The sequence below is a fragment of the Sphaeramia orbicularis genome, chromosome 6 (genome assembly GCF_902148855.1).
Source record: "Sphaeramia orbicularis chromosome 6, fSphaOr1.1, whole genome shotgun sequence".
Lineage (NCBI taxonomy): Eukaryota > Metazoa > Chordata > Actinopteri > Kurtiformes > Apogonidae > Sphaeramia > Sphaeramia orbicularis.
The window spans coordinates 1,842,340-1,867,125 of record NC_043962.1 but is presented as its reverse complement, the minus strand read 5'-3'; the positions used below and the strand labels follow the sequence as shown (position 1 = coordinate 1,867,125).

The 24,786-nt window shown below is 38.9% G+C and overlaps 2 protein-coding genes and 1 long non-coding RNA gene across 3 annotated transcripts; 1 reads left to right on the top strand and 2 right to left on the bottom strand.

Annotated features, from left to right (window-relative positions):
• Nucleotides 1–1,765: 1,765 nt before the first annotated feature.
• LOC115420626 (uncharacterized) lies at nt 1,766–24,490 on the bottom strand. The gene is made up of 3 exons (XR_003935575.1): nt 23,741–24,490; nt 18,266–18,275; nt 1,766–1,777 (listed from the first exon to the last, which is right to left on the bottom strand). It is a non-coding gene; the product is annotated as an uncharacterized LOC115420626 (long non-coding RNA).
• On the bottom strand, nt 9,321–14,653 carry LOC115420622 (zinc finger protein 319-like). The gene is made up of 3 exons (XM_030136000.1): nt 14,572–14,653; nt 13,464–13,642; nt 9,321–12,199 (listed from the first exon to the last, which is right to left on the bottom strand). Exons 2-3 carry the CDS (start codon nt 13,466–13,468, stop codon nt 10,339–10,341), a joined length of 1,866 nt encoding a protein of 621 aa, XP_029991860.1. The 5' UTR covers nt 13,469–13,642; nt 14,572–14,653; the 3' UTR covers nt 9,321–10,338.
• On the top strand, nt 15,364–21,561 carry LOC115420625 (U6 snRNA phosphodiesterase-like). Its single transcript, XM_030136004.1, has 7 exons — nt 15,364–15,741; nt 16,345–16,484; nt 17,314–17,497; nt 19,466–19,519; nt 20,510–20,615; nt 20,722–20,802; nt 21,287–21,561. The coding sequence occupies exons 1-7, from the start codon at nt 15,587–15,589 to the stop codon at nt 21,392–21,394; spliced, it is 828 nt and encodes a 275-aa protein (XP_029991864.1). The 5' UTR covers nt 15,364–15,586; the 3' UTR covers nt 21,395–21,561.
• Nucleotides 24,491–24,786: the final 296 nt, after the last annotated feature.

The following is a 24,786-nucleotide window of genomic DNA, read 5'->3' as shown; positions in this document are numbered from 1 at the left end:
GGTGGGAGAAGCCGGAGTATCTGAGAAGAACCCACACAGACACTGGCAGAACATGCAAACCCCACACAGAAAGGTCCCACCACATCTACTGGTGTTGGAATCGAACCAAGGACCTTCTGTCTGTGAGCCACCAGCGCTATCCACTGCACCACCGTATGACTTAGGAGTTATTTGTCTGTTTAGTTTTGTGTTCAAAGTTAATTTGCCTTTTTTGTTCATTAATTTAGTATTTTTTGCTAATTGTTTATTTTGATTTGTTTTTTGTTTAACCTTTAGAAGACATTTTTTTTTTTTATGGTTATTGCTTTCATTCTTTAGTATTTAGCACCTTTTTATTTTGTGTTTTGTTATTGGTTTAGACCATGGGCACGTGGGCATAAATAGGGAGCACCAAGTTAGAGCAGCATGCACCTGGGTGGGCCCACGGGTTTATACCAGACAACCAGTCATTCACAGACAGACAGACAGGATGAACAGGACAGACAGCACAGAAGGCCTTGGTTGTTGTTTAGCTGCAAAATCCTGAAAATAAACCACTTGAAATACATTTATGATATGGACATTGTATTTTTGACTGCGTAAACCACAAACCCATGGTGCATCTAGTGGTTATTTGAGTTATGGTACAGTCTTAAGTTCAGTCACCTTTAAGTTGATTTAATTTTGACGACAAATAGCCACTAGTTATTATGATTAATAATTAATAAATATTATTATTATTATTAATACTAATAATAATGATACAACCTAAAATTGCCCATAGGTGTGAATGTAAGAGTGATTGGTTGTTCGTCTCTGTATGTCACTCCTGTGATGAACTGGCAACTCATCCAGGGTGAACCCCGCCTTCGCCCATAAGTAGCTGGGATAGGCTCCAGCACCCCCATGACCCTAGTGAGGAGAAAGTGCATTCAGAAGATGAATCAATAAATAATAATAATGATAATAATACCATGCCTTGCATTGCAAAACCATGTCTGTCTCATCTCCCCAGCAGTCCATGCTAGAGGATCAGCGTTGTTTTTACTGTTACTACTTTCATTATTATATTGTTACTATTATTATTATTACTAGCAGCACCTCTGATGTGCCATTTCCCCTTTACTGCTGTTTCTCTAATTATTTCAATATTATTTTCTTCCATCTGTGTACTGTTTGTGTCCTGTACATACAGTCTGGTGCTGCTGGAACCTTAATTTCCCAGAGGGACCAAGGGATCAATAAAGTTCCATGTGATCTAATTTAAATGTTCAACTCAATACTTACCTTCAGCGGCTTTTATGCATCTCTTTATTGACTCAGAATTAAATGAAACTAGTGTCCACACTAAACAAACGCATACAAACAGGTAATTAAAGTACATGATTATATGGTGCGATAAAGACGACATCACCAAGATGTAACTTTATAATGAAAAAAAGTTTTATTTGTTAGTGCTGTGTGTAACTGAATGCTACATACATACATACAGATAATCTTAGCATGAATGTACACGTACTGTACGTCGCCACAAAGTTTTTTCTGTTCTTTTTTTTTTTCTCAACATCATTCACATAACTACAGTACAATTTGAAAAAAGCTATAAGAGGGAACAGTGCTGTGAAGGAGGGGGATAGACGGGGGGGGGGGTTTGGCTGGAGAAAAGGGGGTGGGCGGTATGGGGGGGGGGGTCTGGGGGTTTGGTGAGCACCAGTTCCCAGGGACAGAACACAGGAACTAACACAGTAAGCATGCAGAGAGCAAGAGACACCAGGGTCTGATGGGTTATTTATCAGAACTGAAAAGCAAGGGGGGGGGGATGCTGCAGTGGACGATGGGTAAAAAAAACTGGTGCTGAAACTGAAAATAATCATCAGCTCTAGAGGAGAAGGGTGGATTGAATCCGTTTGTGCTTTTACAGAGGCTTTTCTGCTGTTTGCCCCCCCCCCCCCCCGACTACCTGCAAAGAAGGGGACGACTAATGTTATCTAGAATTTATCCACTATTTTCCCTCGCTCCGTTGGTCCTTCATCCGAACGCAATTCTAGAAAAACATGACGAATCTGCTACTGATCACCCTCAGTAAACCAGTACTGCTGGGCTGGAATTCTTCTTTGGCTTTAAACATACACTTCTTTTTTTTTTTTTCTTTTTGTTATTACTATTACATTTCAAAGATTCAGCATTTAGTATGAGGTCCTGTTAGGTTTTATTTTGTGTATTTTTTTTTTTAACGTGTCAGCACCAATCAATTAACAAGTCCTTTTAGCACTTGTAGTTGTTGGCAAATATCGACATCTGACCCTTATGAATTCCTGATGTTTTACAACACCATGCTTAAAGGTGCAGGAGACTTTCGTGACCAGTTTTTCCTCAGATCTGTCCATCCTCAGTCATGTCCTCAGGATCATGAATCTGTTCGTCTGTCTGTCATTACTCAGCTGAATCTCTTTCATTGCAGTGAACAGTTTCTTAGTTCCATCCACCACAAACAAACCATGTGTTTACATTCAGAGTCAGGAGGGAACTGGGCATCTGAGGAATTTTGTCGCAACGTACATTGTGGGAAACGGAGGTTCGCGCAGCTGCCTGACAGCAGCAGCAGCTGCTTAAGACACGGCGCATAAACGTAAAAAAAAGCTCTTTTCCTTCAATGCATATTCCTCCAGCTGTTTCCGCATTTCAGACGTTTCTGCATGTCTGTTTCATCCATATAATATCATATGTTTGCGCTGTCGCTGCCGGTGGCTGCGCAAACCTCCCTTTCCCACAATGCACGTCGTGACAAAATTCTTCAGGTGCCCAGTTCCCTCCTGACTCTGAATGTAAACACACGTTTTGTTTGTGGTGGATGGAACTAAGAAACTGTTCACCGTAATGAAAAAGATTCAGCTGAGTAATGACAGACAGACGAACAGATTCATGATACTGAGGACAAGACTGAGGATGGACAGATCTGAGGAAAAATTGGTCACGAAAGTCTCCTGCACCTTTAAGACTTTTTTTTTTTTTAAATGTAATGTTTTGTCAATTGTACACCGTCAAAGCTGAATACAACTCCAGCTGATGTGTAAAAAAAAAAAAAAAAGAAAAAAAAGCAACTTCTTGATCCATGTTTGTCCCTAAAACATAAACCAAAGCCCAGGTCTGTTCCTCCAGGAATACAGAGTAAAAAAAAAAAAAAAAAGTAATATAAATAAATGTGGGGTCAGGAAGAATGATTGTAGGAGGGTGGGTTTACAGTATTTTTTGTATAATTTAAAAGGGCAAAAAAGTAGATGAGCTCACATTTTGTTGATGATGATGAAGGTAGAGAAGAGGCAGAGAGGTGCGTTTAAAGCCCCGTTTTAAGGCGAAAATAAAGAGAAAAAACAAGTTATTTCTGTCTTCTTGGCCTTCTCTATATGTGTTAAATACCTTTGAATACTGCACATAAATCAGTTGGAATGGGGTGGGGGGTGAGGGGTGAGGGTTGGGGGGTGGGGGTGGGGGGTCACGGGCCACCTGTAAACCAAATGTTCATAATATGAGAATCTCTGAGCATTCACAAGGGGAAGGCATCATTAGCTCCGGTGTAAACCCGCCCTGACGAACAGAAGCTCAATGCCACATGTAACAGGACAACAATATCGCTTTCAGAACATGGAAACTATTTAACACAAGGCGCAGGCTCGTCCTGCCAAATCCAACAGACCCATAAGGTTAGTAAATTAAAAAAAGAAAAACCGAAAAAAAAAAAAAAAGGCAAATGGTCTGTTTACATTTCTAATACAATTCGCTTCAGTCTCAATTTTCCCTGTTTGACAGAAAAACCATTTACATTCACACACTCACACATGTGCGGGGGGTCATCTCCGAGACCCGCCCCCCCCCCCGCCGCCACATACCGATACAATCACTACATGGACTACATTTAAAAAAACAACAAAAGAGCATTTGTCAAAAACATCTCACGTGGTAAAAAGTAGCAAGAATACAAAAAACAGTTCAATACGTCGTTGTTGTTTTTTTTTCTAAGAAAGACATTTTTTCATGACTTTTTCAGCTCATCTGGTTAAATACACTCAGGTCACACATCCGTAGTATGTACAGGCTGAGAGAGAGAGAGAGAGAGAGAGAGAGAGAGAGGAAGAGTGAGGTTTTTCAGACAGCACTGACCTCTGCATGAACACGCTGGGTGAGTCAAATACTGTAAATCAGGGCTCTCAAACATGCGGCCGGGGGCCAAATGTGGCCCGCCAAAGGTTCTAATCTGGCCCCTGGGATGTTTTTGCAAAGTGCAAAAATTCCACAGTCTTGAATTGAATTCAGCAAAAAACATTTTTTTTAGCTTGAATTAAGTAAAAAATGTTGAATTAAGCAAAAAAAAAAAGTGTTCAATTAAGTAAAAAAAATCTTGAATTTAGCAAAAATCTTAAATTAACAGCTTCAAATTTTTTTCTTTGTTTTAGTGTAAAAAATAAATACATTATGAAATATTTCCATTTACAAACTATCCTGTAACAATAAAATGTGAATAACCTGAACAAATATGAACAACCTGAAATGTCTAAAGAAAATTCAGCCCAATTTGAACTCTTTTCTGCCTGTTACTCAGTGTTTAGTGTCTTTGTAGATCTGATCCAGAATGCACATGGACAAACAAGGAAAGCACTCAGAGAGCGCAGAACTCTGCCAAGACAGATCTGCCCCCCCCACCACCAAAATTTAATAATGTCTTCCTTGTGCCAGTATCAATATTTCCAGAAAATTTCATGAAAATCCGTCTGTAATTTTTTGAGTTATCTTGCTAACAAACAAACACTCACACAAACATGCAAACTCACAAAGCAAAGTGATCACAATACCTCCTGGCAAAGGTAATGATAAGTTGAGGCATAATCTTGTTAAAATTGTGCTTATTTTTCTTAAGAAATTTCAGTTTTTTCAGGTTATTCACATATTTTTTGTTTGGATAGTTTATAAAAGTAAGTATTTTCATAATTTAATGTTTTTTTTTTCTTTACACTAAAACAAAGACATAAATTGTCAGTTGTCATTATTTATCGGTTATTCTGTTCTTATTTTACTGGTGTGGTCCACTGCAGATCAAATCTGGCTGAATGTGGAACCTGAAAGAAAATGAGTTTGAGAGCCCTGCTGTAAATGTTTCGGACTAAATTGTGTGTGTGTGTGTGTTATTAACCATTCGTCTAGTGATGGTTAAATTCAGCTGCTTGGGCTTGGTGTGTGTGTGTGTGTGTGTGTGTGTGTGGGGGGGGGGGGGGGGGGGGGGATGCGGCTTCCTCCAAACAGTGACATCCGCCCCACGCTCGCAGACTTTATCATCTGTATCATTTCACTGCAGCAAAACTAATCCCTGAAGTCGCCCACTCCAAGTTGACAGAAGAAAGAAACGGAGTTGAGAAGCTTACTGCCTGAGCGCCTCCTTCAGACAACACCCAGGGGCAAGGACTGCGGATCAGGCTGAGAAGACAAGACGCTCTTCGTTCACCGCACAGAGGAAAACCTACAGCTCCTTCAGCCGTCCTTCATCTGACTGAAGACTAATTAATGTGAAGAGTTCGTCAAACCTGCCAGTCAATAACAGGGTTGAAAAGAGATGAAGAAGAAACAAAAGACAAATGTCACGATAGACGGACACATAGACATACACTACATGGACAATCCAGGTGTTTGTTTTCCAACAGGGGTCTGGGATACAAAACAGGAACGACTAATGTCAGAATTAGGGGTGGAAGAAAATATCGGTTCTGCAATATATCATATTTCATTTCATGATACTGTATTGATATTAAAAAAGTACTATATCAATATTTTTAGGTATTTATTCAAATGGAGATATGGCGGATTTTCATGTTTTTGTTTTTCTTTGTTGTGTTTCTTTTATTTCTATATTCACAGGGGTATTTTGCTCTGTTGTTTGTACTAAAAAAGTAGTACTGTGATATTGCAGGTCATGCATGTAGTTTTTTTAAACCGTTAACACTGTTTTGTTAAATAATGGTTATTTCAATTATCCTAAAAGCACTTTTTACTGTCTGAGAGGCAGATGTTAATTACCTCCGCCAGGAGGTACTGTGATCACTTTACTTTGTGTGTTTGTTAGCTACTTTAGGGGAAAATTATTCCACCCATCTTTCCCAAATCTTCCCCACAGATAGGCCTAGGCCCTGGGACCAACCCAGTCCATTTTGGTCCCAGTAGGCCAAAGTTCAAGGTCACAGCAAGGTCACAACATCTACAGTTTTCCATCTGTCATCATTGAGCAATTTTCCAAAATTCATCTAAAATTCAAAACAACTCCGATTAGCCTCCAGTTGGATCCACCTGAAGCTTAGAACAATCTCTTGTATCTGGAACTAAATTGTCCACATCCACTGTGGAATGTGGACTCTGTGGACATTTACATTGAAAATCTCATTTACCACACATTTAAAATTAGAACTCAACAAATATTGATGTGAATTGAATCTAACTGGACAGACACATGACTGGGACCAAGCTTCAACTGTTTCTGCTGTATGGAACAACCTGGAAACTGTTGGATTTAAACAGAAATAGTCGATCCACACATGCACACTGTTCAGGGTGCTTGGCGGAGGTTTGTGTTCTCTGAACACTTGTTCTTTTTTGTGTTTCTTTTATTTCTATATTCACACGGGTATTTATTTACTCTGTTGTTTGTTCTAAAAAAGTAATACTGTGATATTGCAGGTCATGCATGTAGTTTTTTTTAAACTGATAACACTGTTTTGTTAAATAATGGTTATTTCAATTATCCTAAAAGCACTTTTTACTGTCTGAGAGAGGTAGATGTTAGTTCCTTTGTTGGGATCACACAAAAATAATGTTATGATGTTCCGACTGTGCACTATGCATTCTTTTCACAACTAATAGAATATGAACATTTGAGCAGGTTCTTAAACTGTAATGTCTGTAAACATAATTTTATTTATTTATTATTATTTATAACAAAATTTTGTGTTTACTGAGGAAAGTTTTGTGATATAGTATTAAATCCTGTTCTGATCAAATAAAAATTTGTTTCGTATTTGTTCATATTTCTGGTATTACTAAATTTTTCCAGGAAATATTCTCTTAGAAGAAACAAAAAAAAAAAAAAAAAAAAAAATTGCCTTGTTAACAGTATTGTGATATATCGCGATCCATCATATCGTGGTCCTAATATTGTGATTTGTATCGTTTCACCAGATTCTTGCCAATACACACCCCTAGTCATAATATAGTTTTATATTGGGATAAATATCACTGTATAATTTTTCTCAACATTGATTTTATTTTTTATCCATGACTATGATTTTAAATATTCTTCCTCTAAATTTCTAAAATATTTTTCCTGCTCTGACAGTAAATAATAATTTTCTTCCACATCTAACCATCTACTTTCATCACATCTGACTGAGGAAGAAAAATCTACCATTAAACTTTAAGGAAATATTGATGTTCATAAACTATATGAACACACATCATGTTTAAGTAAGATGGAAGATGTTCTGTTCATGATGATTTAAGATAAAAACATCAATATTTCTTAAAGTTTAGTCACATTAGTCATTATAGTTTTGTATCCCAGACCCGTTAGAGAAGAAACACCTGAATCCAATGTGTCCACATACTTTTGTCCATATAGTGTATATAGTGAGATGACACACTGGCAGCTGGACAATGCGTCAAGGCCTATGTGATGTATAGATGAAGCCCTGCCCCATCCCCTTTGCCTCATGGGATCTTACTGCAGAAAAAATATGTCAACTATCCAATACCGAGAGACTAATAATTTCTCAATTCCCTGTGAATGACACCATCGATTCCATAAAGTCAAGCCAAGAAAGTTGTAGTTTGTGGTAAAATTGTTAAAGATAAAACTGAAAGTAGTCGCAGAAAAAATTTAGACCATCAAAAGTCATCAAAAACAACAGTTATGCAATCCAGTCCTAACTCCTGTGTGTGTCATGTGACTAAAACAGACAGAAAAGAAAACAGGGAATGTCTAAAAGCACTGTTTTTGTCAGTACAATGACATACAGGGGTTGGACAAAATAATGGAAACACCTTCACCTCAAGATGATAATGCCCCAATCCATACAGCTAGAATTGTTAAAGAATGGCATGAGGAACATTCTAATGAAGTTGAGCATCTCGTATGGCCGGCACAGTCCCCAGACCTCAACATTATTGAGCATTTATGGTCAGTTTTAGAGATTCAAGTAAGACGTCGATTTCCACCACCATCGTCTCTAAAAGAGTTGGAGGGTATTCTAACTGAAGAATGGCTTAAAATTCCTTTGGAAACAATTCACAAGTTGTATGAATCAATACCTCGGAGAATTGAGGCTGTAATTGCCGCAAAAGGCGGACCTACACCATTTTAAATTATATTTTGTTGATTTTTTAAGGTGTTTCCATTATTTTGTTCAACCCCTGTAGATACTGATGGAAGAACTGAAGTGATTTTGTTTATTATCAAGAAAACAAGTTAAATGGATAGATATCAGCTCTGAAATTAAACTACTATGAGCTATTTTGCTGGTATCATTATATTTGTCCAAACTAATGTACCTTTAGTTGGACCAGGCATTAACATGAACAAGAAATTGAAGAAAACCAGGGTGGTCTAAAAAATTTTTTCAGCACCTGCTCATACATAGAAAGACTCCACAGCTGACAGTTACATCAGTAATATCAACCTAAGTTTCTGCTCAGAGCCTCTGAAGACGTCCCTGCTTCGTCAACTAGAACAGACCTGTGGTGGTTTTCACTGTTTCTTACTTTTTTCACTCATTCTTATAAAATATGCTCTGAGGTGACGGCCTTGTACATGTGACGTGTATCACTTGAGACGAGATGCAGTTCACTGAACACAAAACTAAAACAATATAGTTCTATCTTTACCACAATCTACAACTTTTTCAGCTTGCAACATTGTCTGCTAAATGGTAGTGGAATTCAAAGATGATAAAAAAAAATTACTTGTCTCTCATCACTGACTGCCATAGGTATCGTCCAATGTACGTAAACACATGTAAGTCAACAGAGGAGCTGATGTTTATCTGTATTAAAAACACGAAGGTTTACATGTGTCCGTCAACTTATACGAGTCGGTTTTATAATTAACAGTTCAAGATCTATGTGAAATTACAGAAAACATTGCCTTAACCTGTAAGTTTTAATAAATAAAAACTGACTCACTAGAAATTTTATGTGAAATATATAAGAAAACATGGCTCCTGCAGTACTTTTTTGTGTTTACAGGCCGTTCCTGACCAGATCACAGCGACGGACTAATGCAAACAATGCAGCATCTACATGTAAATGTCTACAAAAAGAGAAGTTAATGACAAACAAAATCAGCTGAAATTAACTTTAGGATTCACTGGCCATGCATCATTTTTTTTTTTTTTTCTTATGACGAGTCAATAATTAAATCACGTTTTATGTCACATTTTCAATTTTGTTTTTTTAGTGTAACAGGGTTTCTTTGTACCTGGGTGTGTTTTGGAACAGCATCTGAAATGAACTTTTTTACGAACATTTCCTCTGGCCCATGCATACTGGACTTGACTTCAGTGCTTAATTACTTAAATTGCTGCAGTAAAGTTTTTTATGTAATATGATTATTACAAAAAAAATTACAAGACGCGATGCAGACTTGTGAATATTCAGACTTATGGTACATAGATTTACCTGATATTAGTTTTGATACCATCCTAGGATTTACTTGTCAAGAGGAAAATCTACCTGCATTTGATGCTAAATCAATTTTGTCTGGCCCGTTTTGTTAAATAGAAAGAGGTTTGTGTGATGCTGCCCGGAAAACCAAAGGGGCATTTAAGATCATTTGGCTTTGCTTGTCCAATCAAGTGGAAGTTCTGGAACGATGCAAGGATCAGCCTGCATTATGGCACCGGTTTTCTGTGTAAAACAGAGACTTTGTGGTTGGCAGTGGGTGTGACTGATGACAGACAGTTGTCGTCTTGTCCAAATTAAACTCGCTGCCTTCAATGATCTCAGAGCGCAGCTGAGGAACAAGGAATGGGGCAAGTTTGAGAAGAAAAAGAGGTGGTACAAACAGGAAAGTGCAGTGACAGACAAATGCCTCCTCAGAATTGTATGGAGTAACAGAGTTGAAGTACTTTGTGACTTTGGGGCAGGCGAAGAGAGCAACAAAGACCTGATACGGGAGTCGGGGGGTGAACACAATAGTAAAAGCCTGTGCTGTCCTGCGACTGTGGATGTTGCTGAATAAATAGCGTACACATGAGGACACGGAGGTTAGGGCACTGTCTGCTTTATAGGAGAAGAGTCATTGAAAGAGGAAGGGATTCAGCAGAGGGTCTATAAGCACTGGGGCACCGCATACCCCCCTCCGTCTGCTGTGTGCTGCACCGTGTGGTCCTGCAACGATCCCAAGTCACTGAAACGCTCCCCACACCAAACACACTTGAACTGTCCCTCTCTGGAGTGCGTGCTCTGGTGTTTGGTCAGGTGCTCGCGCTGTTTGAAGCCCTTGTTGCAGTGGTCGCATTTGTACGGCTTCTCCCCCGTGTGCACCCGCCTGTGTCTGTTCAGGTCGGACGAGTACTTGAACCGTTTCTCGCAGTCAGGGCACTTGAGCGGTTTTTCTCGTGACGGATCGCAGCGGTGCTGGACAAACTCGGACGAGGACAGGAAGCGACGGTCGCACAGCGAGCACTTCAGGGGCTTCTCCTGGCAGTGAGAGTTCTGATGGCGCTGTAACGTGGAACTCTTCTTGTAGCCCTTGCCGCAAACGTCGCACTTGTACGGCTTGTCGGGGGACGTGTTCGACGACTCGCCGCACTTGTGCCTGAGCAGCTCTCCCGATTGGCTGAACTCCTTCTGGCACGAGGCGCACTTGAACAGGTTGTCCATGCCGTGGACGTGCTGGTGGTAGAGGAGGTGAGAGGGCTGCATGAAGCCCTTGTCACACAGGTTGCATTTGAATGGACGGTCAGTGGGGTCTTTGTGCGTGCGTCGGTGGCGCACCAGTGCATACTGCTGCTTGAAGCTCATCTGACACTCATCACAGTGGAAGGGACGCTCTTCTGAATGCGTGCGCTCGTGCTGGCGAAGGTCCGACGGGCGCTTGAAACCTTTGCCGCAGGTGGCGCAGCGGAATGGGCGTGAACCTTGCGGGTGGCAGGGATGATGAAGGAGCTCTGAGGACTCCTTGAAGTGCAGCTCACATAAGTTGCATTTGAACAGGTGTTCCCCGGAGTGCACGTACATATGACGCACGAGGTGAGAGCGATGCTTAAAACTCTTTTCACAAACCGCACACTTGAACGGCCGCTCGTTGCTGTGCGTTCGCTGGTGGTGTTGGAGGTGTGATGACTGACTAAAGGCTTTGTCGCACGTGTCACATTTAAAGGGCTTCTCTCCAGTGTGCACCCGCTCGTGCCGAGTCAGTTCTGATAGATGTTTGAAGCCCTTCTGGCAAACCGAACACTTGTACGGCCGGTCCCTGGCTGAAGGAAACGGGAGAATGGACGAGCTGCTGCTGGCTGAGGCCCCGTCACTACTGGCCTGTTGGGAACTGTTTGCTGAGTTGGGTGTGGCGTTGCCAGAAGAACCGGGTCTGTAGGTTTTCTCACATATTGAACATTTCATAGGGTTGGTGCTGTTGTGAGACGTGTGATGCTGGGCTAGAGAAGTGAGTAACGAGAAGCCCATCTTACACACCCCACAAACAAACGGCTTTTGCTCTACCTGAACACACTGATGCTCCAGCAAGTCTGTCGCCTGGTGAAAGATCTTCATGCACTGCGTACACTGGAATGACCTGTCCTGACTCACCATGCACTGGTGCTCGTGTGGGTTGGATAGGTGAGATATATCATGTCCGCAGGCCCCACACTTGTGCCCACCGTCAACCTGTAGGCTGGTCTGCTGGGTCTGGGTGGAGTGCTGCTGCTGCTGGCTGTGCTGGCCGCCTCCGTGCTGCTGGTTCCCGCTGTGTTGCTGGTTGTGCTGGCTGTGTTGTCCGTGCTGGGGCTGCTGTTGCAGAGATGCGGCATCTGGCTGCAGTACAATACCGTAAACAGCGCAGCCCAAAGCGTTCTCAGCTCCTGGAGGAATGGTGTGGACGACTGGAGGCGGGGCAACAGCGTGCTGCTGCCACGCCTCTGTCATGCGAGCTCGGGTGTAGGGATTCAACTTGGCTGCCGGTGTGGCCCAACTAGGAAGAGAAGAGAGAAATTGGTAGAATACTGAATTATAATGACAAATATATGTTAGACTATTATTTCTTTCGGCTTTAAGGGTTGATTTTGGTTCTGTGTCAAAGTGTAAGACACTAAATAGTTACTTTGTAGGAGCATTCTTTGGGGTCAAAACATGACAGATATTTGACAAATAGCAGAACATTTCAGAAATATAGTAGAATAACATTCAAGACATTTAGAATGCTAAAATCTATCAACATCAAAATATGAGTGAAATTCAGTAAAGACATGAAACACTGAAACGTATTTTAGTTGATAATGTAATCAAAATAAAAAACCCTAAAGCCTAAGGAAATGCTTAATGTGTGATAATGATAATCATCACAAAGTTAAATTAAACGTGTCTGTTTTATTTATCGCCTGGGTCTGTTTTATACACAGATGGCTTTTCAGAGAACTCAAAGGCTTCATTTAGACAGCAGCCAAAAGTGTCCAAAATCTGATTTTATTGCCACGCAGATCAATTTTTAGTGACCGTATGAACAGCAGAGATTTTTATTAAATCTGATACTTTCTAATCCACTTATGGGTATGTGGTCCTAAATCAGATACAGATGAGATGATAGCTCAGCTGAACCATTGTCTCACACTCACTGATGCTTTTATGTCACTCTACATTGACATTTGTTACAATTATGCTCTGATTGAAGGATTTCACTGGGTTACACTTCACATCATTTTCAAATGAAACTGTGGATGATTCAGTACAGTGGTGGTGTGACAGCATGTGACATCTTTGTTATTGTTACTTCAGCACATCCTGGTTAGTTCATGGTTCTGACCAGTTTACAGACCACAGTGAAAGCAGATTAAAAAATTAGGAGTGAAGAATAAATTTAAATTGAGCACAGGCTAGTGTGTGTTTACCAAGAAACTTTATATTCTTTAGCATACATAATGAATGGATGTAAAAGAAAAACTGCCAAATAATTTAAAACCTTAGTAATAACAGAAAGAAAATACACTACATTAATCATGCGTAGCACAAAATGTTCCTCACACATGTAGCATACATCACTAGTCATGCATTAAAAGCAGTTCTGCACAGGATGTGCTTTCATTCATTTCTTAAACAAAGACAGGTCAGTTTATTATGGATATGTTCCAGAAGAAGCAGGTAACTAAATAAGAAGGCCCCTAGTGCCCTGGGTTTAGTAATCTGTATGATGTGCAGGGGTGGGATTTAAACCATGTGCATAAGAAAAGACAATAACTCACTCCATTTCAGTAAATGGGACTGAAGAACTCGCAAGGGTGCTTGGTAAAGGGGCCGTGACGGAGGATTTGATGACTGGAACAGCAGTCTGGAGAAGAAAACAGCTGTGTGGAGATCAGATGTATGTGGAGAGGTGGAAAGAATCCACTACTTCCACTCTGTCTGCAGCTTCAAGTGGTAGCTGTATAAACACAAGTAGGGGTGAGTTCGAGCAACAGACAGTGAAGGTTATGAAACAACACCATAGAACAGCAACACTAGAGTAAAGGACTGCAAGATCATCACAAGCATGTGTCTTACAAATATATTTAAGCAAGACATATGCAGTTTGTTTTGACTTTTCTGTGTGCATTACACATACACACATAGATTAAAAAAACAACAACTAAACAGTAAGTGCTTAAATATCATATATGAATATAGAATATAAGAGGACAACAGCTGAATACCTTTTCCAGATAATTTGCACATCCTTCCTGCTGGTCACAGACCAACTACAGATACAGGTGGAGTGGCTCATTGAGACATGTGTTTACATCTGCTGTATGTATAAATCAGAAAGCCCACGCGTCTGCATAGGAAAACCGGACAGCTTAGTAATGATTCTGTAATGCTGGCATTAGTTAAAAAAAAAAACAAACAAACAAAAAAACAAAAACAAAAAAAACGTCAGTGTAATGACTCTTATTCATAATAAGGGGCTCTGAAGCTGTCACACTGGAAACACAGCAAAGGAACACTCATTACCATACACCCTAAAAATCAAACAATAAGTCACAGATATGTATATTTTATGTATTTACTTATTACATTACTTTGTTCAATGCAAAAATCCAAATGCTCAGGAATTCGCGGCAAAAAGTGGAAGGCAGCGTCTGCGCATCATAACGTTTTTCGTCTCCAAGCAAAGATCACCGTTACCATGATAGCTTTGCTAGTTAGCCTAGCTAAATGCTAACGTAGCTACAGAAACACATTAGCCAGCCACAGGAAGGAGCTAGCATAAGCAGGCTAGTTAGGGGAAAATAGCCTATTAGCAACCGCAGCAGCGACACGTTTGTTATTGAGTAATGCATGTAAACAACGATGAGAAATCCCACTATTACTTACCTATTTCATCCAGCATAGTCCTGTGAATGTTCCAGACTAAATGCCAGTCCTCCCAGGTCTTGAAGCCCCACTAATAAAGCTAACTCCCCGCTTCACATCCGCCAACAGAGCTCGGAGGCTCTCTTGTTCGAGCACTGTGGCTCTGGGGGCCGAAAATTTGGGGATTTGCGGGGCATTCAAATGGGCTAAAACACTCCCACGAAAACCAAATTCTCCCCGTAAATGTTTCTGTTTCCCGTATGCATTTATTTGGCTCCTAGGGCATTCTCTCAGCGGGATTAAAAATACTCATTTTGTCTTAAATTGCTAGCTAGCAATCGGCTAGCATCTCAGCCCCTGCCCGCGCACGGGAACATGAATAAATCAGGATTTAATTGGCATGCTCACACACACATACACATACACACACATACACACACTTACACACACGTACACACTGAAGCCCATGTGTGATGTTGATCATGTAAAAATCATTGTATGACACCATCCTATAGAAATGATATGAAAATGTGTCATGAACTCTTTCAAAAGTCATATTAGTCACTAAAAATAAACTACATCCAGATAAACATGACACATGAACATAAATTTTAAAAAAAAATGTTGCACTAATATAAATTCCACTCTACGAAAATGTTTTGTTTTGTTTTTTTAAATCAATAATTACTTTAAATTAAGCCTTTTTTTTTTTTTTTTTTTTTTTTTTACATTTACACAAGCCTAAACTCTGTAAATGTGGGGAACCTTTTAAGGCGGAACAAAGGAACGGATATGACCGTGTTTCACTCGGACTCTGATTATCGTGACAACAGGTTTGTTTACATCGAAAGCGCTGTACAGTCAGTAAAATACACCCGGTGAATGTGTGTGGCTGTGTAAAACATTTTTAAGACACACAGACAGTTTCCTCTTCATCAAATGTAGACGTCCATGACTTTTAATCTTTTAAAAGTTAATTTGAACAGATTCTCAGACATAACGGGTCTGTGTTTGATGTGTTATCCGGCTGGGAAGGATGCTGGTCGGATACAGCAGCAGCTCAGAGGACGAAGGTGAAGCTGGAAGTGAAGCAGAACTGAAGAAGAGGAGGTGTCAAGAGGAAAATGATGAAGAAGACAGCAACCCAGCGAGGAAGAAAGCCAAAACTGAGGAACAGGTTACGAAAGCTAGGTTGGTGTTCAGTCACATGTAGCATTAGGCTGATATGAGTGGAGAAGAACTCTGCTCCTTTATTTTCTAGAGCTGAAACGATTAATCGACTCAAAGTGATAAAAAAAACAAAACAAAAAAACAACCATTCAACCACAGTTCTCCTGAATCAAAGCTTTGTTTCCTTCATTTCTCTGCTGTTAAACATTGGTTCCACTGTTGTGTTTCACACGGACGCTTATTGTGACGCACAAAGAAGCTTCAATTCAGGAAAACTGCAATAGAATATTTCCCTTCAATCAATTCGAGTCAGTTAATCGAATCGTGAATTTTTGCATTCGCTTCAAGCACCTAATCGATTCATCGCTTTCAGCTCTATTATTTGCTACAAAATGTACCAATACAGCAAAGTAAAAATACACTTTTGCAAATAATTCCCAATGAAAGTAGAATATAATGTTAATGTATAGTATTATTATTACAGGACAGGATGTGACAGGACAGGATGTTTTACAGTTTTATTAAAGCTATGGTTGCACTTGTGATAGAAAAAGCTAAAGTCAAATGTTGATGAATTGTTTGTTAATAAATCTGATGTAAATAATTGGAGCTGTGTTTTTTTAGGCTGCCTGTCCCCCATTGCCTGTTGACCATGTTTCCAGATGACGTGGATCCACAGACTGAGGACAGTTCTCTTCACGGTGGACGCATCCGCTCCTTCAAACACGAGAGAGGGAACTGGGCCACATATGTTTATTTACCGTGTAAGACAGAGTTATCAAAGCATAATTAGTTTTTCGTACATATTAGGGATGTAACGATATGAAAAGTTCATATCACGGTTATTGTGACCAAAATTATCATGGTTATTATTATTATCACGGTATTATTGAAATTGTGCTCAAAAAGTACTAATACACACACTGAAATAATTTAACCAAGTTGTATTTTGAAAAATAAATAAATAAATAATTGGCACAATGCACTTTGTTTTGGCAGAAACATTCAAATATTAACCCTTAGTGGTCTGAGCCTATTTCATCCATTTTTCAGTCCTTTTGATTTTGCCTTTATATACTATATAAACAAATGTTTACTATACCCATGTTTGGGATCTGTTTTTTTCAGCACAACTTCATCTATATCATCTGTCTATTATTTTTTTCACTTTAACCTACTATAAAAACATAAAAGGACAGAAAACACACAAAAATATATAAAATCCAATTTGAAAAATGTATATAATTTATTGCATAAATAACACACAGATGCTTAATGAACCTTTTCAAAGACTTTAAAAGTGAATATTGGTTCCAAATATTAGGTATAGAAAATTAAAATTGTGATAAATTAAAACTATACTCAAATATTTGACATAAAAGCAGATCTTTACATAGGCGTTTTCTCTGGAAAAGTGCAGTAATCAAACACGGTTATCATGAGAATTAGAATTTAAATGGTAATACTAACAGTCTGCAATTTTACCACAGTTTGCCGTTATACTGGTAATTATTCCATCCCTAGTCCATATTAAAACTTGCCATCACAGCTTCAGTCCATGCTCTGGTTGTGTCTGTATCCTCTTCACATCAGATCATCCTGTGGAGGAGTTTGGTGAGTTTCTGGACGAGCTGCTGGCGGCGGTGAAGACCCACGGCGTCGTGTTGACTCCACAGGAGGAGTTCCACATCAGTTTGTCTCAGACTGTGGTGTTGAGGCACCACTGGATTCAGCCCTTCACGCAGAGCCTCAAAACAGGACTGGCACACTGCAAGAGGTTCGCACACTGAGCTGACTGTACGGCGGACTGTGGTGGGAGGAGTCAAAGAGGGGGCAAGGAAGTAGACGCTTAGTTTTTATGTTTCAGATAGTTTTATGTCGAAGCTTTATCATAGCACAGGTTTGAAATCCCCCGACTGGTACATTATGCTTCATTTTTAATATCAACACAGCACAACAAATGCACATTTAGAAGTAAACAGCATTTACAGAGTGAGAAAAGAGAAAGGAAAGAAGAAGGAAAAAAAAGCAAAACAAAAAAAAACAAACCTACAATTTAACATCTCACCCACCCCCTCAGTTTTTATTAAAAGTACTGTATATTTGATCAGATTTGTCCATCATCCTTGCATCATTAGTCTGTTTGTGGAGTTCTACCCTGTTTATGACCTTTGTCAACCTAAATAGAACCACCTCTCCCATGAGTCAGAGTTGAATATTTGTGCCAAATTTGAAGAAACTCCCTCAGGATGTTTATGTGCTTTAGAATGAACAGGCATGAGGTCACAGAAATCTTGACCTTTGACCTTTAGTCACAAAACTCTTTTCAGTAGTCATGATTAATCTAAACCAGGGGTGCCCAACCCTGGTCCTCCAGATCTACTATTCTGCATGTTTTAGATGTTTCCCTCTGCCAGTGCACCTGATGGTCATTCTCAGTCTTCTGCAGAGCTGGATGATAGTTTTATCATTTGAATCAGATGTGTTGGAAGAGGGAAACATCAGTACATCTGGAGAACCAGGGTAGATGACCCCTGATCTAAACTATAAACTCTCTCTCTCTCTCTCTCTCTCTCTCTCTCTCTCTCTCTCTCTCTCTCTCTCTCTCTCTCTCTCTCTCTCTCTCTCTCTCTCTCTCTCTCTCTCTCTCTCTCTCTCTCTCTCTCTCTCTCTCTCTCTCTCTCTCTCTCTCTCTCTCTCTCTCTCTCTCTGTGTGTGTATTTTTGCTTTTTGGTGATCAGATACAACATTTATAAAGTACCCAATTTATTCCCTCCACCAGGAGGTGTTGTGATCACTTTGCTTTGTTTGTTTGTTCTCATCTTCAGTGTAAAACTCTTCCCCCCATCTTTCCCAAATCTTCCCCACAGATAGGCCTAGGCCCTGGGACCAACCCAGTACATTTTGGGCCAAATAGGCCAAAGTTCAAGGTCACAGCAAGGTCACAACATCTACAGTTTTCCATCTGTCATCATTGAAAAATTTTCCAAAATTCATCTAAAATTCAAAACGACTCTGATTCTCCTCCAGTTGGATCCACCTGAAGCTTAGAACAATCTCTTGTATGTGGAACTAAATTGTCCACATCCACTGTGGAATGTGGACTCTGTGGACATTTACATTGAACATTGAAAATCCCATTTACCACACATTTAAAATCAGAACTCAACTAATATCGATGTGAATAGAATCTAATTGGACAGACACATGACTGGGACCAGATTCAACTGTTTCTGCTGTATGGAACAACCTGGAAACTGTTGGATTTAAACAGAAATAGTCGATCCACACATGCACACTGTTCAGGGTGAAGGAGGAGCTTTGTGTTCTCTGAACACTTTGTTTTGTTTTTAACCAGGAAAATGTAAAATGTCTTTTGATTTGTGGGTTTTCAAATGAGAATCAAATAACTTTTCTGTTTTCATTCCTTTCTCTCAAAATCTGGTCAAAAAAAGAAGCTGTATTTACAAAGCACTGGATTTAGCTTTTAATTATTGTTACTCATATCATCAAGAATTATGTGTGAATCACACATTAGCCTGATTTCATACTTGATCAGTTGGTAAAATACAGAAAAATGCATGGCAGAAATAGCATGGAACAACATGTTAGAGACCCCCCCCATCCCCCTGAAGTGTGACAAATCACATTTTGAAGGGAATTTGTGTCGGGCCTTTCCAGTGTTAGAAGAGACAGATGATGGTCGTCTTTACAGCTGAGGACTCACTGTGTGTGTTCTTTCCAGGTTCATGTGTTCGGCAGAAAAACTGAAAGTCTACTGTAACGCAGAGAAGACCAGGTATGGTCCAGTCTGAATACGAATACTTCAGAATGAATGTACACTGTCTGGACAAATGGACTGGACACATAGAACTCAGGTGTTTCATCACTAAAAAGGCTGGACAAGAACATGATGAGAACAAATGTCATATTATACTCTCTCTCTCTCTCTCTCTCTCTCTCTCTCTCTCTCTCTCTCTCTCTCTCTCTCTCTCTCTCTCTCTCTCTATATATATATATATATATATATATATATATATATAAAATAAAGTATCATTAAATTGAATGTTTTATTACATCTTTAGGGTTAATTGCAGATAAATGCAGATGAAAATGTAGAGTTTTCTTACCATTCTAATGATTTTACCTTTGGATTTCTGAAATATTTGTCCTGTTCTGACCATAAATAATGTGTATGTGTGGATGATAACTGAGGTTAATTACTTACAAAAGATCTAAGGGACTTGACTTTTCATATATTCTGCTGATCAGAAGCTAAAGGATAGACTGTTGTGTGGAGAAGGGACAGGATTAAATAAGTTCTACTTCCTCCCACTCCTTTTCAAATATGCAAATGAAGTCATATATATGTATAAGTTTTGTTTTTGGTTTTTTTCCATGACTTCTTACTCCCTATTTTATTTCTAAGGACTAAGTAAGATTATTTTGTCTTGTTGCATATTCGAAAAAAAAACTAAATAAAATGTTTTAATACTTATCTATTTATTTTTTTATTTATTAAACCTCAAGTACAAATCTGGATTCTTCAACTTTTACTCAGGAAGAAAAAATCAGCCTTTAAACATAAAATGAATATGAATTTTACATTTATCATGATAGTTATTTACAACTGATCCCAACATTTTCTGTCATGATAATACTGCAAATGAGAAAGAATGGGGAAAGTCTTATAAGTGGTAGGTGTGATGTGTCCCAGTACTTTTGTCTAGATACAATTGGCTTATGTCAGATGGATTTGTCTGTGATGGTCTGTCTGTGTTTCCTGTAGAACATTTCTGAGTATGGAAGTGTGCACTGGGCATGCTCAGTTGATGGACCTCATCCAAATAGTGGACAGAACCATGACAGATTTTCGCCTGGAAACTTTCTACAAGGTTAGGGAACGACCATACCACACAACAACACAAACATTTATTGTCTGAAGCAGATATTTTCTATGAAACAGTAGAGCAGTGTAACCATAGGTGGTGTGTCCTTCAGGATCCGTCGTTCCATGTGAGTTTGGCGTGGTGTCCTGGAGACGCCACGGTGCAGATGCAGGAGTGTCTCCAACAGCTGCAGGTACACAGACAGCAGGTGTCATCCCTCTGTCAAACACGCCAGCACTTACAAAGTCTGAAGTACCTGGACTATACATAAAATGATACATGTACAGTGGTGGAAAAAAGCTTTTAGTCACCCCATGCATTTATGATCCAGTACATTAAGAAGATTAACGTTAAGTCATTGAATTCCTCAAGTATGGTTCCATTCTCCAAGCCCACGTATGTTGAAAACTGGTCAAAAATAAGATAAAACCCCTTGAAACACGTCCACGGCATGACACGATGAAACTGTCAGGAATTTTTTTTTTTTTTTTTTTTTTGTCAACAATAAGCAAAAAACTCTTTTTAATTTGTTTGAGTCTGATGGAGCCACACCTTTTGAAACAGAAGATCTGTTATGAAAGAAGAATTTGGGAAATGCAACAGTTTTTTGTTTTTAATTTGATGCTGTTTACCAGCTGATCAGTGTTTTTTTGTGTCTGTTCTATGTCCTGTTGAAGACTCTGGTTGATGACCATGAAGAAGGTCCGTTCACGCTCAGGTTGGACTGTGTGGAGCTGCGGTGTCGGACGGGAAACAAGACCTTCTGCTTCCCTCTGGACTCCTAACAGTTTATACATGCATGTGTTTTCAGACCACTGGAGACCCTCTGCTGTTATGCACAAAATAGATCCACACATGGTGTTTACTTATGGCCAAATCTTAACAAATAAATCATATTTTACTAATACTGAGGTTTTCTGAATAAAGTCCGTTGTGGTTTTCAAAGACTGAACATACTGCTTAAATGCACTATTTTTCAGAAACAACTGTAACGATAGCATGTCAAAGATATGCAGACCTTGTATGGAAGTAAAATTTTGACATTCTCTTTAAAATGTATCTCTAAATAGTTCAGGAGTTAAATTCAGTTTTAAAAAGTCAGAGTTATGCAAGTTCTGACCAATTGACCTCTGCTAAATAATAATAATAATAATGCATCAACTTTACTGACATGATGATCAAAACATGTTACAACGTAACTGAACAGTTTTATCTGGATTCTGAGGTCCTTTCATAAAAAAAATCTAGTTTTTCAAATGTGATGCAATATTTGACTGTAAATTGCAGTAGCCCAGAGGTGCAACAGCTTAAAAAATTATCCACTGTAAGAAAAAAAAAGAGAACAGCCCAAAAAATTATCCACTATAAGAAAAAAAAAAGAACAGCCCAAAAAATTATCCACTATAAGAAAAAAAACACATCATCCACCTTTTCAAATACCCAAAAGGTCTCTTGCTTTAAAATTAAACAAAAAATAAAAGCATAGGCTGAAAAATTTTAAGGCCTTCAGGTTTTTTTTCTTATAGTAGATAATTGTTTGGGCTGTTGTCTTTTTTTTTCTTATAGTGGATCATTTTTTAGTACAATCATAGTAAAAAGATTGTTCTAATAAAGCTGATTTATTTATGCTGTATTGTTTTCTAAACCGTTATTCTTGATGTTTTATGAGTGGAAAACAACATGCATTAGTTTGTACTTCCACACCAAACCTTTGCTTGTGTAAAACATTTCTTATTTGTTAGGATTTGGCAGTAAAATTGTTCTTTACATTTTCTATTTTATTTTTAGATTTTAAATAAAGATGATTTGTACTTTTTTTTTTTTGCTTGTGAGTCTTTCCATTAATGAAATGAGCTGATATCTATGACACGTGTGAAAATCTACATCAAAATCAGTTGAAATCATAAGTGAAATGTTGCAGAGTGGCTCCAACATACTGTATGTCCCCAAAAAAATTACAATCACACTTTCTGCATTGAAATACTTTCAAAATAATTAATCTAAATGCTATATCAGGGTATGAAACTATAACTTGTTACCTACATCTTGCAGAAAACCCCATTTAATTTGGTTCAAGTTATAGTTTCCGGCCCTGAAATAGCATTTAGATTATTTTGAAAGTTATCCATGCAGAAAGTCCCATTGTAAATTTTTTTTTTTTTTTTTTTTTTTGGGACATACGGTACACTCATCCTGCTGGTTTGAACTCAACTTTACACTGAGGAGGTGGTTTACTTTACACCAGGGGTCAAACTCATTTTAGTTCAGGGGGAACATTCAGCCCAACATGATCTGAAGGGGGTCAGACCAGTAAAATAATAACATAATAACCTTTAAATAATGTCAACTCCCAACTTTTCTGTATTGTTTTAGAGCACAGGTGTCAAACATGTGGCCTAGGGGCCAAAACCAGCCCGCCAAAGGGTCCAATCCGGCCCCTGGGATGAATTTGTAAAATGCAAAAATTACACTGAAGATACTGAAATTCAGTGGAGTCACAACAGTTTAAGTTCAGGTTCGACATAGAAACCAATTCAGTCTAAAGTGGGTCAGATCAGTAAAAGACTATCATAATTAGGGGTGTTAGAAAATATCGGTTCTGTAATATATCATATTTCTTAAAGCTTTTGTCAGATACAGATTTGTAAATTCAAGACTATTAAGGCTTTTTAAAACCCTGTAAGAGGCTGCACAGGAACAATTAATAAAAGTAAAAAAAAAAAGTCAGGTTGAATCCAGTCTTTGAAATATTTTACTCAGTAGAAGGCAACACGTTTATGACAAACATTTCTGATATCTGACAGCGGATATGACGGTGGGAGCATCAGACTGTGGTGTGGGCCCGTCCAGGGCTGAAAGGAACAGTCCCGTCACTGCGGTCAGGTCGACTCCACAGCGCTAACGTCCACATGGCAGCTTCATTTAGAGGAAACAAACAGCCCAAAAACAAGGAGAAACACTATCTGGACTCAAACTTAACCTGGTTCCACAATATAAATATAAGCATTAAAATATGTGGAACAGGACAACAAACGTAAAGACGAACGCATGTTCCTGTTATAGATGGAGGTACTGTGGCTGGAGAGCAGGAAGGAAAAGCAGCAGAACTGTGCTGAACCCTTTATCAGGACAGAAACACACGTATGGAACTCTGATTTGTTTGAAGCTCTTAAATAAAAGGTCACTTTTGACCTTCGACATGTAAACTTGAATAAAAACTAAACTTAACGTCTGCTTAACTTTCTTCCTAATGGTTTTGATTTCTCAATGGTCTTAAAGAGTTGATCGACAAAGTGATAAATACACACATGACATTAAGTCAAATAAATCTGGGACGCTGAACATGAAACTCACTAAATCTGGAATTGAAAACCAGCCTAAGTGTAAAATAAATATGTGGGAGGTGGGGCTGATATTTATGTTTTAATGTCACTTTATTTTCCCCTGAATCAGAAATGTTAGTCAGTGTCAGAAACTAAATATCAGTGATAGATACCAATTAAAAATCACTGAAATTAAGACCATGAGATGCTGCTGAAAGCAAAACTAGAAAAACAGTAAAAGCAGCAGATTTTGAGATTATTTTGTGGAAAAATGTTTCAATCTAATTGTCATTATATGACTTGTGTGACATTAATAAGAAATAAAGGCAAAGTCCATGCAGCTTCAAAGACGTACAGCATCACTGTATGGAAAAAAAAAACAAAACAAAAACAAATTAAACATGATTATGAAACCCAAAATTCACGAGAAATCAGATAAAATAAAATTAAAAAAAAAGCTTTTTTACCTCCGCCAGGAGGTATTGTGATCACTTTGCTTTGTGTGTTTGTTTGTTCTCATCTTTAGTGTAAAACTCTTCCACCCATCTTTCCCAGATCTTCCCCACAGATAGGCCTAGGCCCTGGGACCAACCCAGTCCATTTTGGTCCCAGTAGGACAAAGTTCAAGGTCACAGCAAGGTCACAACATCTACAGTTTTCCATCTGTCATCACTGAGACATTTTAGAAAATTCATCAAAAATTCCAAATGACTCCGATTCTCCTCCAGTTGGATCCACCTGTAGCTTAGAACAATCTCTTGTATCTGGAACTGAATTGTCCACATCCACTGTGGAATGTGGACTCTGTGGACATTTACACTGAACACCGAAAATCCCATTTCCCACACATTTAA

Excerpts from the sequence above, each read along its gene's own strand:
- LOC115420625 (XM_030136004.1), top strand. The coding sequence starts at position 15,587 with ATGCTGGTCGGATACAGCAGCAGCTCAGAGGACGAAGGTGAAGCTGGA. Across the intron at positions 15,742-16,344 it reads GAACAGGTTACGAAAGCTAG|GCTGCCTGTCCCCCATTGCC; the intron begins GTTGGTGTTCAG and ends GTGTTTTTTTAG. Across the intron at positions 17,498-19,465 it reads GGACTGGCACACTGCAAGAG|GTTCATGTGTTCGGCAGAAA; the intron begins GTTCGCACACTG and ends TGTTCTTTCCAG.